We start from the raw sequence: 19,009 nt of genomic DNA, 5'->3' as shown, positions 1-19,009 counted from the left end.
AATAGAGATTGGATAGAAGGGATCAAAAACAGAAAAAAGGAAGAATTTAAAGCATAAAATAACTAAACTAATAAGGACTAAATTACCCCTATCGGGTAAAGTAGTCAATCTCAACACTCCCCCTCAAATTGGAGCAAAGATGTCGATCATGCCCAACTTGACTAGATTGGGATGAAATAATTTCCCAGACAATCCCTTGGTGAAGATATCAGCAAGTTGATCAGTAGAAGTCACAAAGGGAATGCAAATGAGCCCATCTTCTAACTTCTCTTTGATGAAATGCCTATCCACCTCAACATGCTTGGTACGATCATGCTGTACTGGGTTGTGTGCTATATTGATTGCAGCCTTGTTGTCGCAGTACAACATCATAGGAAGACGAATAGGAACACCAAGATCTTGTAGCAAACCTTTAAGCCAAAGTAACTCACAAATACCTTATGCCATAGCTCGATACTCAGCTTCGGCACTAGAACGAGTAACTACATTGTGCTTCTTGCTACGCCATATGACAAGATTTCCACCTACAAAGGAGCAATACCCAGAAATAGATTTGCGATCTGCAAAACCAGCCCAACCAGCATCAGTGTATGCTTCTATCCGTAGATGACCATGCATAGACAGAAGAATTCCTTTTCTAGGAGCTGACTTCAAATAGTGCAAGATACGAATAACAGCCTCCATATGAGAAGAGTAGGGATCATGCATAAACTGGCTCACAGTACTCACGGCGACAGCAATGTCAGGATGAGTGTGTGAGAGATAATTCAGCTTCCCTACAAGTCTTTGGTACCGGTCTTTATCAACAGGCTCACCCTCTTTCTCCTTGAGTCGAACAGTAAGGTCCATAGGAGTATCTAAAGGATGGCAGCCTAGCAACCCGGTTTCAGCCAATAAGTCTAGGACATACTTCCTCTGGGAGAGAAAAATGCCTTTAGAAGATCTGGCCACTTCAATCCCAAAAAAGTATCGTAGTTTCCCTAGATCTTTAATCTCACAATTCTTGTCCAAGGAAGGTCTTCAATCGTTTGATCTCATCACCATCATTGCCAGTAACCACTATATCATCAACATAGACTATAAGAACAGTGAGTTTTTCATCAGCCCTCTTTATAAAGAGTGTGTGATCAGCATTACTCTGCTTATAGCCCACAGAAATCATGGCCATGTGGAACCGTCCAAACCATGCTCGAGGTGACTATTTCAGCCCATAAAGTGCATGCTTCAGCCTACACACTTTTCCTTGGTTTCTGTCACAAGAGACCCCTGGTGGAATGTCCATATACACCTCCTCATCCAGTGCTCCATTTAGGAAGGCATTTTTTACATCTAGCTGGTGTAAGTCCCATCCAAGGTTGACTACACAAGATAATAACACACGAACAGTATTCAACTTTGCAACAGGCGCAAAAGTTTCCTAGTAATCAATGTCGTATGTCTGAGTAAACCCCTTGGCAACGAGTCGTGCCTTATACCTATCCACAGTGCCATCCACCTTCTGTTTCACCACAAACACCCATTTACATCCAACGGTTTTCTTCCCAGGTGGAAGAACCACAAGCTCCCGTGTGGTATTTTTCTTAAAGGCTTCCATTTCTTCCATCATAGCTGCCTTCCACTTTCCATTTGATAGAGCTTCCTGCTAAGTGTTAGGAATACGAACAGAAGAAAGAGAGGAAACAAAAGCACGAAAGGATGGGGAAAGGGAATCATAAGAAACAACATGAGATATGGGATGCTGAGTTCAGGTTCTGACACCTTTGCGAAGAGCAATAGGTAATTCATGAGAAGGAACATTACCAGGTGGAGAGGCAGGTTCTAGATCCGAGGTCGACAGTTGGATGGGTACTGGAGCAACAGTTGATTGAACCTGCTTATGTTTCCTTGCATAGGTCTTCACAGTACTGTCATCAATCCTCTTCTGAAATTCACTAATAGTCCTCTGGATAGGAGTCTGAACCAGGATAGATTGCTCCCCCCTGAATAGAAATAGTCTCCCCCTGTATAGGAACCTCTCTCCCTGACTCAGGGGGAGTACTAAGGGCAGGCCGAACTGGTTCAGACTCGTGGTAAACAGACTGAAGTAGAGATGGAGAGTCAAGAGTCAGCACATCTTCACTAACACTCTCCCCCTGAAGAGGCGGGGACATATAATATGGAACACTTTCATGAAAGATAACATCCATGCTGACAAAAGTCTTGCGGAATGGAGGGTAATAACATTTGTACCCCTTCTGTGTAGCAGAGTAACCCAAGAAAATGCGGCGGAGACTATGTGGGTTAAGTTTACCAGGGGACCGTGTATCCCTGGCATAACAAACGTAGCCAAACACCTTAGGTGGGACTATAAAGGAAGAAGAGCCAAGTAATAGCTCAATAAGGGTTTTGGCAAGAAGAACCCGACTGGGCAGCCTATTAATTAAATAGGCTATAGTAAGGACAGCATCCCCCCAATAAAGGGAAGGGACATTTTTCTCTCAACCACACCATTTTGGGCTAGAGTGTCGACACAGCTGGTCTGATGGAGGATGCCCAAGGTATTTTTGGAACTGACCTTCCATATACTCTTTCCCATTGTCACTCCTCAAAATTTGACGAGTGGCATTAAATTGGGTCTTAACCAACTGATGAAAGTGCTAAAAACATGTAAAAACTTCATTTTTTGTGTGCATAAGGTATACCCAAGTGAACCTAGAATAGCAATTAATAAAAGTAACGATGGCCAGACAGGGAAGCTTTCCTACTAGGACTCCACACATCAGTATGGACAACATGAAATAAGGAAGATGATCTTTTATTAGAAATAGGATAAGTTGAACGTGTCTGTTTAGCCAAGACACAAGGCTCACAAAAAAAATCTTCCTTAGTACAGTCTTTAACTAATGCTGGAAATAAATTTGATAAAGTACCTAAAGGAGGATGGCCTAGCCTAGAGTGCCATTTATGTAATTCAGAAGAGAGAGATGCCGACGGTAAAGCTTGGGTAGTTGTAGGATCGCCATCAAGCAGGTACAATCCGCCATGCACTTTACCCGATCCAATCGTCTTCCCCAAGTCCAGTTCCTGAAAAACATAGTGAGTGGGAAAAAAAATCACTTTACAATTCAGGGATTTAGTGATACTGCTAATGGAAAGAAGGTTAGTTGTAAATTTGGGAATATGCAACACAGATGACAGGGTAAGGGAAGGAGAACAACCAATGGATCCTTTCCCTGAGATGGAGGAGAGGGACCCATCAGCAATTTTGACTTTATCCTTACGAAGCGGGAGAATATGTATTAAAAAGGTGGAAGAACTTGTCATGTGATCGTAGCACCGAGTCTATGATCCATGGAGTGAAAACTCTTGATGCACAATGTCCAAGAAAGGAAATACCTATACGGGCAAAGAAGGAACCTGAATTGGCAGCAGATGTAGTAGAGGCAGCGGATGTGTTCAACCTTCGACGTAGAGCCTGGAGTTCTTCCTGGAAGAAACTGATATCAGCAGTGGGAGTTGGAGCTACACTTTCAGTGTGATTGGCTTTATTTTTAGATTTAGCACGACCACGTTTGGCCCCAAAATCCGCAGGCTTCCCATGTAATTTCCAACACTGAGCCTTAGTGTGATATGGTTTGTGACAATGCTCACACTTCACAGGCTCTTTAGTGGTAGTAATAGCAGCAACACTGTCAGAAGAAGTAATAGGGGTGAAGCCAGCAGTCTATAAGGCTGATCTCTCAACTTTGGGAGTAAGCATCATGGCAGCCCTTCATGTCTCTTCACTGTGAACATAAGAAAAGGTCTCCTCTAAAGTGAGGAAAGGAACCCGACTAAGGACTTGTATCCGGATAGGGTCATAATCATCATTGAGTCCAGCCAGGAAATCATAGACCCGAAACTGATCAACATAAGAATGATAGGCAGTAATGTCAGTAGTAGTGGTAGGTTGAAACCTAGCATAATGATCCAATTGCTGCCATAAACACTTGAGGGCAGCATAGAATTTAGTGACAGACATCTCCTTCTGAGTAGTGTTTTGGAGTGTCTTCCTAATTTCATAAACTTGAGCACCACTTCCTGATTGACCATAAGTTCCCTTGACAGCAGTCCATATCTGAGTAGCAGTGTCAAGGAGGAGATATTGACTAGAAAGGTCAGTGGTCATAGAATTTAGAACAAATGACATCACCATAGCATCATTGGCAGCCCATTTAGTACGGGCAGCACTTTCTTCAGCAGGCTGTTTGGTGGTGCCGGTAAGATGGCTAGTGAGTCCCCTACCAGCCACAGTCAAGGATAATGATCTGGCCCAAATTAAGTAATTCGTACCATCAAGCTTAATGGCAGCAGCATAGGGAAGGAAGTCAGTCCTAGTCTGACCATCCCCTCCAGAAGTAGCAGTAGTTGTCTCTGAATCACCCATAGTTTAGGTAGAAACCGATCCACAAATTTGAAAAAAAAAAAAAAAAATTCAAAAACTAAATCAGATCTGAAGTATGGGTTTCGAAGTTGCAGCAATTTCCACCGTCAGAATAGGCTGAAACTGGGATCGAATTCCCTGCAAGTGGTGGGGAATAAGCCTTCAAAAATTCAGAAAATTCTGATGATGCAATAAGAAACCCTAATAGGGCTGGTTACACAATCGAGGAGAACCCTGGGTTTTGAAACTGTATGAGTTTCAGCCGTCAGAACAGGCTGCAACAGTGATCGAATAGTTCCCTTGTAGTGGAGAAGGCACCCTCCAAAAATTGACCCCTTCTGATGAGCCAATAAGAAGCCCTAAATTTGAAGAAATTTAGGAATAGTTGAATGTAAAGGAATTGCAGCTTTGAATCTGATGTAGTTTGGATTCAAATCTGCAGTCTGAAATTGAATAAGGTGTAGATCAATAAGGGCAGGGATCAATCTCGAAAAAAACACAGAAATCCAGCTTGTAAAAGGTAGCAGCTCGATCTCTAAGGATTGGAAGAAACCTGCGGCAGATTCTGATCACACCAATTTGTAGAAGCTTCAGTGAGGTGTCATTGAGGGCAGCAGCTAAATCTTCATTGGATCACCTCAAAGTTGCTGCCCTGAATGAGATAGAGAGTCCGAGAGTGTTGGAGAAGAAGAAAACCAGTAGCCGAGAGAGTTGAGAAGAAAACCAAAAAAAAATCGTGGGGGGGCTGCTCTTCAGATCAGAGGAGGCTCTGATACCATGTAAGCAGCTTTGAATATGAATGCTTGAGTGTCTTAGATCGATCACTCAGCCCCTTATTTATAATAAAATCAAGTTACAATCCAAGTATGAATCCCCAAGCCTATTCCTATTAGGAATTCCTAGTACAACTAGGACTCCCAAACAGAGATCAGATAGAAGGGATAAAAAACAGAAAAAGAAAGAATTTAAAGCATAAAATAACTAAACTAATAAGGACTAAATTACCCCTATCGGGTAAAGTAGTCAATCTCAACATGTTTCTTTTGAGTTTATACCATGCATCGTATAAACTATGTTTTGACAGTTATGTAATGGTCATTTGAATTATCACTGGATTATTGTATAATCTAACACTAGGCAGATGAACATTATGTAACTCTTACTTAAGCACTTCCGCAATTCTGATTTACCTTGGAAATGTAATATTCCTTTGTTTCCGTTTACCAGTATATTTGTAATGATTATATTAGCTTCTGACTGTGATTCAATACACTGCAAATCGAGATCCTGGCGGTGTGGGGTGACACGTTTCATCCTAATCACACCCCCTTTTAGAAGGGAATCAACTAAGAGAAGGGGGATAAACTTATCAATAAGGCCAAGAGGAAGGGGGGATGGGGGGAAGGGGGGATTGAAAAGAGAAGAGTAAAAGGAAATTGTTTCAGACTTGATTTCAAGGACAGAGGAAAGAGGGGTCCCATCGATAGCATGCAATAAGGTGATGGAGTTGAAGTTCTGCCTAGCTTTAATGGAGCGGTGGAAGTAAGAAAAATTGGAGTCTCCGAACTCCAACCACTTAATGCGAGATTTTTGGCACAAGAAACTTTCCTCGAGGTAAGAAAGAGAGGATAATTCCTCGGAGAGCCGTTTCTCCCCATTGGCCAGCTTAGGGTTGAGAGGGTCCGATTGGAGCTTGGATTGAGCAAGGGAAAGATCAGTCCGGCAGGAGGAGAGCCGGGAGGGGATATTGCCAAAAGTGGATAGATTCCAGCTTTAAAGGGCAGACTTAGTGTGGTGGAGCTTCCTAGCAAAGGCTATAAGGGGGAAGGAGGGGGTAAAGACAGGGATGCGCCAAGCTTTCAGGATGGTGGGGAGGTGGAGAGAATGGGAGGTCCACATGTCGAAGAACATAAAAGGAATGGGACCAAAGGAGGAGTAGGGCTGAAAAAGGATGTGGCAGGGGCAATGGTCGAACAGACCCTGGAGGAGGAAAGAGGCATGGGAATGGGGAAAGGAGGGGAGTCAAGCTTTATTGATGAGGAATCTGTCTAGTTTGCAAGCAATGCGATCAGGGCCAACTCTGCGATTGTGCCAAGTGAGAGGGGAGCCCGACCAGCGGAGATCCTTAATACCAAGATCCTCAATGCAATCATTAAAGGGACTGACAGAAGAGGGATCAATGGATCTACCTCTAATTTTTTCCAATTGGGACCTCATGACATTGAAATTGCCACCAACTCCCCAAGGGAGGGAATTCATTCCAGATTTGAGAAGAGTGAGATCAGTCCAAAGGGACACACAATCAGCAGCCTGGTTGCAAGTATAGATCACGAAAATAAAGGAGGATGGGGAATTAGGAAAGGAGAAACAGAGATAGAGAAGCTGGGAAGAGAGGAATGAGAGATAGAAATGTGAAATTTAGAGGGGTCCCAAAGGATCCAGATACGACCATTAGGCCCTAATGGTTATAGTTGGGCAGGAAGGACCAAGAGGGGGCAATGGATGCGGCTATGCGGACCGCATTCTCCGAGTTTCAAGAAGAGCGCAAAAGGAGGAGTGAGAGGACTTAAAGAGGGATCTAATATCCTGGTGCTTAGCCAGGGAGTTAAGACCTCAAACATTCCAGATAAATCCAACCGACATGGGAAACTAGAGGAAGAGGGGTATTGTCGTACCGCCAATGGGAATAAGTAATGGTGGGGCTGCTAACAAATGGCCGATGAGGGGGAAGAGGCAGAACCTCACCAGGAAGAAAGGGATGGAATTTAGCGGATAAGGTTGGAAGGTCAGGGGAGGGGGGCGATGGGGACACACGAGAAACAAGGGGGGACAAAGGGGGTAGGCAAAAGGGAAGGGATAAGACGGTCTGAAAATGATTGGGTAAGGGTAGGAGTGGTAAAGGAGTTGGGTGGGTTTGGGTAGTATTTTTGGTAAAGATGGGCTGGAGGTTAGATAATGGGGAGGTTGTAAGAGAAGAAGGAATTGAACTAGGTAGAGGGGTGAGGGTGGGCCTGAGAAATGGGCTCGAAGAAGGTAGGGGAGGAAAGGGAAGGGGAAAGAGGTGTAGGGACAAAGGTGCAGCCTGTGGGGTGGAACCAAAGGAGATAGGGGAGAAAAAGGTAAGAGGGAGGGCCCAACGAAGGATTGAGATGGAAGGGGTTTGGATCGAAAAGGAGACTACGTGGGCGGGGGGGTTAGGTAGAAGGGGGCCAAAATGGTGTAGGGAGAGAATAAAAGGGATTTTGGGGGGGGGGGGGACAACCAGAAAAAGGAAAGGGGGGATCAAACCTTCTCGTAGGAAGCGATCGTTTAGCACGATAATTGCAACTGGCGACCTGGCTCTCCTGGGCTTCGACTGTGACAATGATTGGAGGAGCCGAAGGGCAGGGCAACCTGCAAGTCCACAGATCAGGCGATGGGAAAGGCTTATCGTGTCTGCCAAGCACAGAGTAAGCAACAACAGGTAATTACAAGGACAGCAGTTGCGCCTGATCAGAGAAATCAAGCAAAATCGTACAAGCAGCAAGAGGAGCTTCAGGCAATGAGATACTTCGTCCAATAGGGTCTTCGTGGCTTAGAAGGAGATGCTCAGACATCAGGGGATCTGACGGAGGAGGAGCCAGAGCAGCAAGTGCAACAGTATTCTCGGGAATAGAGATCGAGGGCTCCGCCATAGACGGCGGAGGGCTGGCAGCGAGACGATCTAAGCAGCGACAACTGTGTTGGTAACGAGCAGAGGATCTTCCTCATCTTGGGGACCTAGAAGGGTCATGAAGACTCGAGGAAGAACGAAGGCGAGACTAAACTGTAGAAGCTTGAACCAGCGAAGAAGCGACAAGAGAGGAAGAGGCTTGGTCCTGTTCAGTTTTAGAAAGGAAGAAAAAGAAGAAGAAGAAGGAGAAGAAGAGAGGAGCAAACACGGTTTGGTGATAAATTTATTATGTCTCAAACTAGAGACTAACTTGCTTATATTGAAAAGAATTAGAAATTACACAGGGGCCCCTAACCTTATACAAATAACAGAAGAAACATAAAATACATGGGGTTATGTACAAGAATACCCCTGAAACTACTATTCTTAACACTCCCCCTCAAGCTGGGTGGTATATGTCATACATTTCTAGCTTATTCAACAACCAGTTAAAGTGATGAGTACTAAGTCCTATGGTGAAGATGTCGGCCACTTGTTCATTTGTCTTCACAAAAGGAGTGCAGATGGTCTTTAACTCAATCTTTTCCTTGATAAAATGTCTATCAACCTCAACATGCTTTGTCCTGTCATGTTGCATTGGGTTATGGGCAATTCTTATGGCTAACTTGTTGTCACAATATAAACTCACAGGTTTAACAATGTCAAATCCCAATTCTTGAACAAGTTTCTTCAGCCACAAGATTTCACACACTCCGTGAGCCATGACTCTAAATTCTGCCTCAGCGCTTGACCTAGCCACCACAGGTTGCTTCTTACTTCTCCAAGTAACCAAATTTCCACCAACAAAAGTACAGTATCCTGAAGTGGATCTTCGATCTGAAATAGATCCAGCCCAGTCAACATCAGTGTATGCTTCAATCCTCAAGTGACCATTTCTATAGAAGAGAAGACCTTTTCCAGGGCATGACTTTAAATATCTGAGGATCCTGTAAATTGCATCAAGATGTCCCATTTTGGGTGCATGCATAAACTGACTTACCACTCCAACAGCATAGGCTATGTCAGGTCGGGTAAGGGAAAGATAGATTAGCTTGCCTACTAATCTCTGATATTTTTCAGCATCTACAAGAGGTTCACCACAATCTTCCCCTAGTTTGTGATTCTGTTCAATAGGGGAGGAGACTGGTTTACATCCTAAGTATCCTGTCTCTGTAAGTAGATCAAGGACAAACTTCCTTTGACAAACATTGATCCCTTGCTTGGATCTTGAAACTTCAATCCCCAGAAAATACTTCAATGGACCAAGATCTTTGATCTCAAACTGCCGAGCCAAGTAAAGTTTAAGCTTTGAGATTTCAGCCTCGCTGTTTCCCGTGACCACAATGTCATCAACATATACAATAAGAGTTGTAATAGTGCTGCCCTTCCTTTGTATAAACAAAGTGTGATCGGCTTGACTTTGGGTGTATCCATTCTGTAGGATAGCTTGTCTAAACCTCTCAAACCAAGCCTTAGGAGATTGTTTAAGGCCATAAAGAGCGTTCCTAAGACGACACACTTTTCCATTGCCACTAGGATGCTTGAACCCAGGAGGAGAGTGTATGTAGACCTCTTCTTCTAAGTCAACATGTGAGAATGCATTCTTTACATCAAGCTGGTACAATGGCCAATCAGGAGTTATGCTTGGCCACTGGAGCAAAGGTTTCCTGATAATCAATTCCATACACCTGGGTATAGCCCTTGGCAACCAGTCTTGCCTTATATCTCTCTACAGTACCATCAGACTTGAACTTGACTGTGAATACCCATCTGCATCCAACAGGAACTCTCCCCTTTGGGAGTTCAACAAGATCCCAAGTGTAATTCTTCTCAAGGGCCACCATCTCTTTATTCATTACTTCTCTCCATTTTGGGTCAGCCATAGCCTTTGCTACATTCTTAGGAATAGAGATGGAGGAGATAGCCACAGTGAAGGCAACACCTGTAGGGGAGATAGAATCATAGGAGACAAACTTGGCAATGGGATTAGTACAAGCCCAAGTTCCCTTGCGGTGAGCAATAGGAAGATCTAAGTCTGAGGCTGTAGGAGTAGAGGAAGGTATACCTATCGCAATGGATGGAGGCTCAGGATGAGGAGACGAAGAAGAATTTTGGCAGGTCTTCTTTATAGGAAGCCATGAAGAAGGGTTTCTCTTGTCCTTTTTATACACCAGTAGCTCCCCTTGTTCTCTGTTCACCTGTGCACTCGGAGGCTCCCCCTCAACAACAGTATCCTCAAAACTTTTCTTTCCCTTGTCAATTTGAAAAGGGGAAATAGGAACAAGAGAGGAGGAGGAAAGGAAACAAACTCAGGAACCTCTTCAACCTCACCACCAAGAGATGAACACTCCCCTTGAAGAGGTGACTGAAAATACGGGATGGTTTCAAAGAAATGGACATCTTTGGAGATAAGCCACCGATGGGTAGGAGGGTGATAACATGTGTATCCTTTGGAGGTAGAGGAATACCCAAGAAAGAGGCACTTCAAGGCCTTAGGATCCAATTCAGTGCGGGCAGATTTGCTAATATGGACATAGCAGATGCAACCAAAGACCCTTGGGGAAAGGGAGAAAGAAGAAGAAAGTGAGGGTAAGACCTCAAGAGGGACTCTGAAGTTCAAGACACTGGAGGGCATATGATTGATAAGAAAGACAGCAGTGAGTAAGGCATCGGACCAAAAGGTTTTTGGAACATGCATTGTAAACCAAAGGGATCGGGCCACTTCCAGCAGGTGGCGGTTTTTTCTCTCAGCAACCCCATTTTGTTGAGGGGTATTAACACAAGCCACCTGGTGGATAATGCCATAGTAAAAAAAAAGGACTCCAAACCACCATACATATACTCTCCACCTTTATCAGAACGGACAATCTGAATACGAGTTTGAAACTGGGTATACACCAACTCATAAAAATTTTTAAACGCGGCATAGACATCACTCTTTTGTTTCAAGAGATAAACCCAAGTAACTCGAGAGAAGTCATCAATAAAGGAGACAAAGTAGCGGAAGCCACGTAAAGAAGTAACGGGGGAAGGACCCCAAACATCAGTGTGAACAATGCGAAAAGGTGAAATAGATCTATTACTAGAAGATGGATAAACTGTCTTACAACTTTTTGCAAAAAGACAAGGTTCACAATGAAAAACATGATTGACAGGAAAAGAGGTAAATAAATGTGGCAACATTTTCCTCATAACAGAAAAAGAAGGGTGTTCCAAACGCTGATGCCAAAGCAAAATATCCTCATGTGTACGTCCGCCATGTTGCCCACACACATAAGATTGAGCTTTCGCCACAGGGGAAGCACAAGTGTCCAGAACATATAATCCATCAGCCTCACGTCTACTGCCAATCACCCTCTTCGTCACCAAATCCTGAAAGAGACAATGGGTACGAAAAAAGGTGACAAAGTAGTTCAAAGATTTAGTCAATTGGCTAACTGAAAGAAGATTAGTAGCAAAGTTGGGAACTTGAAAGACAGACTTCAGAGGGATAAATTGAGTAACTTGGACATCTCCCTTATCCGAAATGGAAGAAAGAGAACCATCAGCAATTTTTACCTTATCTTTCCCAGAACAAACAGAGTAGGAATTAAAAAGTTGAGACCTACCAGTCATATGGTCTGTGGCCCCTGAGTCAATGACCCAGGGAGTGGTGCCAGAAGAGGTAGAGACCTATAGAGCAGTGGAAGTAGTGGTAGCAGTGGAGGAGGAACCATCCAAGTGGGCTACAATCCGACGAAAAGCAGCTATGTCTTCCTTGGAGAGGGAGGATGGATCAGACTCATGAACCCCAACGTGGGCCTTAGGCCCATTCTTCTTCTGTCCTTTCTGTCCTCCAGATGCAGTAGAGGATGGTTTCCCATGAAGATCCCAGCAAAACTCCTTCTTATGCCCAAACTTGCCACAATAGTCACAGGAGAATCGACCTTTACCAACCCCCTTAGTGAAGGGAGGACGGTCCTGTGGCGTGGATGAAACAAGAGCAGAGCGCTCAACAATGGGAGTGGTCTCCATAGCACCTCTACGGGTCTCCTCACTCTGTAAATAACCACAGACCTCCTCCAGGGAGGAAAGACTTGGTCGGCCAAGGATCTGCACCCTTAAGGGTTCAAACTCAGGGTTAAGATCTCCAAGAAGGAACAAGACCCTCTCCTTCTCAAACAACTGATGCACTTTAGGCTCATCAACAGGACACAGCTGGAGGTCCCTATAGTGATCATACTCCTCCCAAAGTCCCACAACAAGACTATAGTACTCAGAGATACTTTTGTCACCTTGGCGCAAGCTAACAATCTGTTGGAGGAGTTGATAAACCTTTGTAGAGTCCCCCACTCTATTGAAAATACGAGCAACACTATCCTAAATGTCTTTGGCAGTCTCCTTGCTCATAAATCTTCTTCCAATCTCCGGCTTCATCGAAAAAATAAGCCAAGTCATCACAAGGGAGTTCTCGGTTTCCCATTTGGAGTAACCTGGATCAGTGGAGGAAGGAGCCTTAAAGCTCCCAGATATATATCCCAACTTCCCCCTACTCCGAAGAATGAGCTTCATAGACCGTGACCAATCCTAGTAATTATGATTGTCAAACTTGACAATGGGGAGCTGAACATTTGGATTCTCATATGAAGGGCATAAAGGCAAGGCTGCTGCAACAGTTGGGATTTCAGATGTCTCAACAGTTTTTTCACCCATTGTGACTTCAAAGCAAACACTTAGGAGGAGTAAACAACAGCACCACAAGCAAAAACAGTTGGTTCTCAAGAACCAGCAGCAAAAAACAGAGACAAACTAGACCAAAAAACTTGAAATAGCTTGTCGAACTTCACACAATCATCAAACAGTAGCGGAGTAAAGAGGAATAACCTTCCTTACCAAGAAACGATAGTAGATAGCCCAAAAAAACTCCCAAACCAAGCTCTATTGAAGTGCTCTGTTGAATCAACAACTCTGGCTGGCGGAAAAAAGAGCAGAAATGGCCTGGCCAAAATGCAGTTTTGACCCTTAGCAGCTTCCAAGAGGCTTGAGGGGATACAAGGGAAAGAAAAAGGGCTTCCAAACGAAACTAGAGCCCTTGGTTGCTCTCCATTTGGATTGCAAACAAGAAAGAAACAGATCTGAGAAGGTATTCTCGGTTTTCCTTCAAAGACCAACAAGAAATGAAGGAAAGGGTTTGCTCTTCACCTTCCAAGCAGCCTTCTATCACCTTCAAACTCCTGGAGCAAGATGCTCTGGCACCATGTTCAGTTTTAGAAAGGAAGAAGAAGAGAGGAGAAGAGAGGAGCAAAAACGGTTTGGCGATAAATTTATTATGTCTCAAACTAGAGACTAACTTGCTTATATTGAAAAGAATTAGAAATTACACAGGGGCCCCTGGCCTTATACAAATAACAGAAGAAACATAAAATACATGGGGTTATGTACAAGAATACCCCTGAAACTACTATTCTTAACAGGACCACCGTTGAAGGCGTCGACGTTGGTTTCTCTGGAGAAGCCAGAGAAGCATCCAGGGCAGCAAGCGACAAGGGAGCACAGGCAGCATAAGCCTTAGTGTGATGACCAAAAGTTTTACAATGGCTGCAGGGAGGGGGAATCCACTCAAACTTGACAAGTTGTTCAAAGCTGAAGCCGTCATCTTCCAGTATGGTGATGGAAGAGGGAGGAGGACTATCAGCAGAAATGTCAACACATAAGCGAGCGAAAGAGAGTCGATCCATCTTGAGAGTTCGGGCATCGGTGTGGAGCGGGTAGCCGATGATAGAGCCTAAATGACTAAAGCATTCTTGGGTCCAATATTGCAGAGGCAGACCAGGAAGGGTGATCCACAAGGGAATAGTGCTGAGGTCGACCTTGTGGAGCAGTAGATGAGGGGACCATTGGCAGAGGAAGATCGGTTTGGGGCCAACCATCCAGGGAGCACCATCAAGAGCACGGGTCTTAGCCTCATCCGAAAGGAAACGAAAAATGAACACCCCATTGTCAAGAAGGAAGGTATCCAGGGAGCCAGAAGTTTTCCATTGCTTGGAAAGGGAAGCTTTAATGATGTTGAAAGGGGGTCTAGAGCCAAGGAAATGACCCACCAAACAAGACTTCCATTTAGAGATTTCAGGTGAGAGGAGGAAGTCAAGGCAGTGGGCGAAGGGTAAACCATTTTCAGAGGATGGTTTGACAAAGTGGAGGTTGGTACCCGAGGAGGAGGATGGAGGTGACTGAGGGAAAAGGGAGGTCCATGGTTTAGAACCAACGGCATTGGGGATGGAGGTGATGGATGGGGAGAGGATGGAGGTGGAGACGGAGGAGGTGGAGGCTAGGGAGGTCATCGGAGGCAAGGAAGGAGGAGGAGGAGGGGGGTGGGGGTGGAGGGTCCATCATGATTCTATGTCTAGGATTTGAGTCCCTCTATTTTGATTCCCTTGATTTTGATGTTTTCTTTAGACTTGAAATTTCTACTTTGTTTCTTATGGCCTATATGATTGGTCTTTAAGTCTATTATATCATAATGACTGTGATATTTGTTAGTCGAGACTATGTAGTCTTGGTATTAGCGCTTGGCACTAATACCAAGATGGTTAGGATAGTTTTGGCATTATGTATTTATTTTCTTTTTCTTATTTTTCCTGTTATGCCCTTGATTAGTTATATATAGTGAATACAGTGGGAGATCCAACACTAAGTTGCGACTCCCAAAGTTGCACAAATTCTCTCTCTCTCTTCTTCTTCTTCTTCTTCTCTTATTCTTCACAATATTATTAGCAAAAGTACTATTCTATGTAATTTATATCACATCCTACCTGATCATGATATATATGGAATTCTCAATTTTCTTTAACATTTTAGGATTCATGAATATAGATTCTATAGTCAGGTTCGATATAGAGTCATCTAACATTTATTTTTATTGTTTGCTCCATCTAAATTTTTTGCTATGAAGTTAACTGTTGCTTTAGTTTGAGATGCTGAGATGCCAAGTATGAATGAATTTGGTTTATTTGGTGCAGAATTCCTAAAACAATTGGTGTCTCAATTCCGATGAAAGCGACTTTCTTCATATCCTACATTATGGTTGATGGTTGGGCTGGAATTGCTGGGGAAATTTTGATGTTAAAACCATTGATAATCTTCCACTTGAAGAATTTCTTCTTGGTGAAGACTGAAAAGGATAGAGAAGAGGCAATGGATCCAGGAAGTCTTGGTTTTAATACAGGCGAACCTCAAATACAGTTTTACTTCTTACTTGGCCTTGTCTATGCTGTGGTGACGCCGTTTCTTCTTCCTTTCATATTAATATTCTTTGGCCTGGCATATGTTGTCTTCCGCCATCAGGTAATAGTTTAAATTGGTATACAAAATATCTTGGGTTCTCGTTGTCATATCTAGTCTGGGTCTTCTCTTTTTGAGAGCTGAAAAGTTTTTCACAGTTTTTTGTTGTCTTCAGAAGTAGTTTATTTCTCTTTGCTTTTCATTCTTTTTCCTTTATATTACCAAACGATGTTCATGAATTTATGATGGTGTCACTATTTCATGGGGGGTGCTTTAATGATTATAAGCTCTCTTAACTGTAACACATCCTACTTCAGATGTTCAGAAGAAAAAAATTATGCCTCAAGAATCTAATCAGACATTGTTAAGTCCTTTCCTAATTGTTGTACTTATGTGATATTGTAGATCATTAACGTTTACAATCAAGAATATGAGAGCGGTGCAGCATTCTGGCCTGATGTCCATGGGCGTATTATTGCTGCATTGATCATCTCACAGCTGCTTTTGATGGGATTGTTGAGTACAAAGAAAGCTGCTGAGTCGACACCATTGCTAATTGCACTTCCGGTTCTGACAATATGGTTCCATAGGTTCTGCAAAGGCCGTTATGAATCTGCTTTTGTCAAATACCCATTACAGGTTTGTTGGAAATTGTAATGTGGAATGCAGTAATTATTGAAAATCTGCTTGAATACCCATGAAAATTCTGTGGTTTGATTGTCATTTTCTATGCAATCTTAGTAGTCTATTTGCCTCTTTATAGCTTTCGCCATCTTTATTCAAAATTGTATTCAGAAATTACTGCTTTGTGTCATGGTAAATGAGTGCAACTTTATATGGGTGAAAGTAAAATTAAACTACAAACGGGTAGTTCGTATTGTTATTTGTCATGAGAGCTGCGTGTCGTACTTGGGATTTGAAATAATTTTTACACTTCTCTTACCATGTTGCCTTCTAACTTAAACAAAGAGCTTGATAAGGAAGCAAGTTGTAATTTCAGTTGGGCTTGTATTCACATTATTTTATTAAACATGGCATGTTTCTTGGTTATTAGATCATGTTCTATTTTCTTGCAATTTGCTCATTGGTTCCTTTCTATTGGGTATTAGGAGGCAATGACGAAAGACATACTACAACATGCAAGGAAGCCAAATTTAAATTTGAAAGGTTACCTCCAAAATGCATATATCCATCCCAATTTCAAAGGTGATGATGACGATATCGATGCAGTTACCAAAGATTGGGAACAGGATAGAGTGTTGGTCCCCACAAAACGACAGTCCCGAAGGAACACACCGGTACCAAGCAAATACAGTAGTTCATCATCACCCTCCTTGTCTGAGGTTGTTCAGGAGCAACCTTGACGATTTCATGTGTCTCAAACTTCATTGTACATTTGTTGAGTTGCAGTAGTGGTGGGGAATGGAGATTGTAAATTATACGCACACAGGGGATTACTAGTGAACAGATGCAGCTGTTTTGGTTTTAACAGCTTAACCAACCCCCGGTTACACAAATTTTGCTATAGACAGCTGAATGTACCCTGGGATGATATGCCGGAGATATGGTGGAAGATTGTGTGGAACTATGAAAATTTGTATATTTGTAATTTATTTATAAGTTACATTCATATCCGTTTGGGTCGTCTTGTATTTTAAAACTCAAGGCCGAATGTGATTGTTACAATGAAGGTTGAAATACCATAAACCTTAGTTATGAACTGAAATCTAAATGGATGGTCAAGTAGGGGCTTGAGTTTTTGCAAATGAATCATTTTTAGTATTAGTCATGAGATTCATGACTAGATGTGCCGTAGTGGATTTTTTAGCAAAACCAGCAGCAAGATTTCAAATCTCATCTTCAACGGTGCCCTTCCCTCCCTCTGTTCAAGATGATCTTGTAATGGTTGCTCAGTGTAGATCGAGGTTTCAGGTGTTATCTTTTTGATTTTGTGGTTTGCTCTTTTAGTTTCCTGCTGTTGGCATTGCCAAAGGTGGGGATCTAACTTAGCTCTTCTTTTTTTTTCCTTTTTTTTTTTTTTCTTTTTTTTTTGTAGTTGTGTCTAGCTCTATGCCGGTTGTTTTTTCTTTTCTTTTTAATGCAAATGACCTTTTAGCAAAAAATGACTAGATGTGCCGCAGACATAAGTGGAGGCAAGTGTTGGGGAGTACCACATTTTAAAAAACAAAATCCTTCTGAAGATCTCCCCTTTGACGGCTTTCTAGTGGCCCAAGTGAGAAACCAAAAATGCTCAGCTGTTGTAAAAGATTCGTGGCGTTAAATGAAATCTTCGGATGAGGGGAGGCTGAATCGTTATCCCCTCCAATTCGATGTCTCCTTCAATTCCTCTAATTCCTCACATGGGGGCAGAAATGACCACCCTACTCCCTACCCGAAAACACTGCCCAAGGTGGGGTCCACTCCCCCCTATTAGAGGAATTAGAGGTGCCCACGAATTGGAGGTGATAATTATTCAAAGGAGACTATGTGTATCAAATTAATTTAGTTTTTTTTTTTTTTTTTTTTTTTTTGGTTTGGTTCGAGCTAAACGCAGAATTTGGAAAACAAAACCCAATATGAGCCTATTTTTCACATCAAGCGATTTGGTTTGGTTTTGATTTCGATTCTGATTTTTATTCTTTTTATATCGTGCATGAGAGGGCAAGCAGTAAGGTCATTTCATCTTTGGAGGAGAGAGAGAGAGAGACACATGGATGTTAGTGTACCATGTCCCAGCTAAGGGCGTCAATTTTGGACTAAAACCAACCCACTAGGAACCGGAACTTACCCACCCAATAGCTTAATGGTCCAGTTCTGGATCTACTGATAAGTTATTGGTCTGGTTTTGGATCTACCAATTATATTATTGGTTTTCCGACGGTTCCAAAATCAATAGACCAATTAGGAACTGGAACATATTCACATGTTAATCATATATATTATATAATTTTTAAGAATTAAGGTTAAACCTTTTTTTTTTTTTCATTTGACTGGTAGCACTTGTCTCACATACTATTTTGCCAAAGAGTTGGTAGTCAATTTAAAGGTCTATTTGGGAATGCTAACTTAAGAACATACCTTAAAATAATCCTAACTTATGAGGGTGGTGGTATTCCTACTTATTAACTGGATACAAAAAATGAGATGATATGAACTAGTTTCATGATTTGAGGGAAAAATGATAATGGGTTGCATATCTCATGTGAATAAAATAGTATATTATTGTAAGGGCAAGAGATCTCTACTTGGTGGCATGGTCTCTACACAAGTGTTTGGGCCAATGGGGGAGCACACCTGGGTATCTACCCAAAGAACAAAGGCCACACGCGCGACAGCCAATGAGAGCACACACGTTGGCATCTCGGAGGACAGTATTTCTGCCTTTCATGGGGGGCAAGGTGGTCATTTCACCCCCACTATGTTTGAACATGGTTTGCATGGTTTGCCCAAAATTGGACCTATTGACACCCCTACAAGTCATAGTGGCTCAAGAGAATCTTTTTCTCATAATGGCAGAGGTATAATTTCACATGAGGAGGAGAGAGATAGACTCATGGGAGTGCTGGCGTAAACCACACTCTCAGACAGAGAACTTTTTTCCTTTATTTATTAAGTTATTTGTTTGGTTCGGTCAAATCATTGATGTCAATCCATTA

The 19,009-nt window shown here is 42.7% G+C and overlaps 1 protein-coding gene across 3 annotated transcripts in view; it reads left to right on the top strand.

Annotated features, from left to right (window-relative positions):
* LOC122641924 (calcium permeable stress-gated cation channel 1-like) overlaps positions 1-16,878 on the top strand; it is a 101,685-nt gene extending 84,807 nt beyond the window's left edge. For all 3 annotated transcript variants that reach the window (XM_043835260.1, XM_043835258.1, XM_043835259.1), the window contains exons 10-12: positions 15,092-15,416; positions 15,759-15,992; positions 16,463-16,878. In XM_043835260.1, the coding sequence (XP_043691195.1) occupies positions 15,092-15,416; positions 15,759-15,992; positions 16,463-16,717 (814 nt within the window). In that variant the 3' untranslated portion in view covers positions 16,718-16,878. The remainder of the gene's footprint in view (positions 1-15,091; positions 15,417-15,758; positions 15,993-16,462) is intronic.
* Positions 16,879-19,009: the final 2,131 nt, after the last annotated feature.

This window comes from Telopea speciosissima, chromosome 10 (assembly GCF_018873765.1).
Source record: "Telopea speciosissima isolate NSW1024214 ecotype Mountain lineage chromosome 10, Tspe_v1, whole genome shotgun sequence".
NCBI lineage: Eukaryota > Viridiplantae > Streptophyta > Magnoliopsida > Proteales > Proteaceae > Telopea > Telopea speciosissima.
This window is presented reverse-complemented; position numbering and strand designations above follow the sequence as displayed.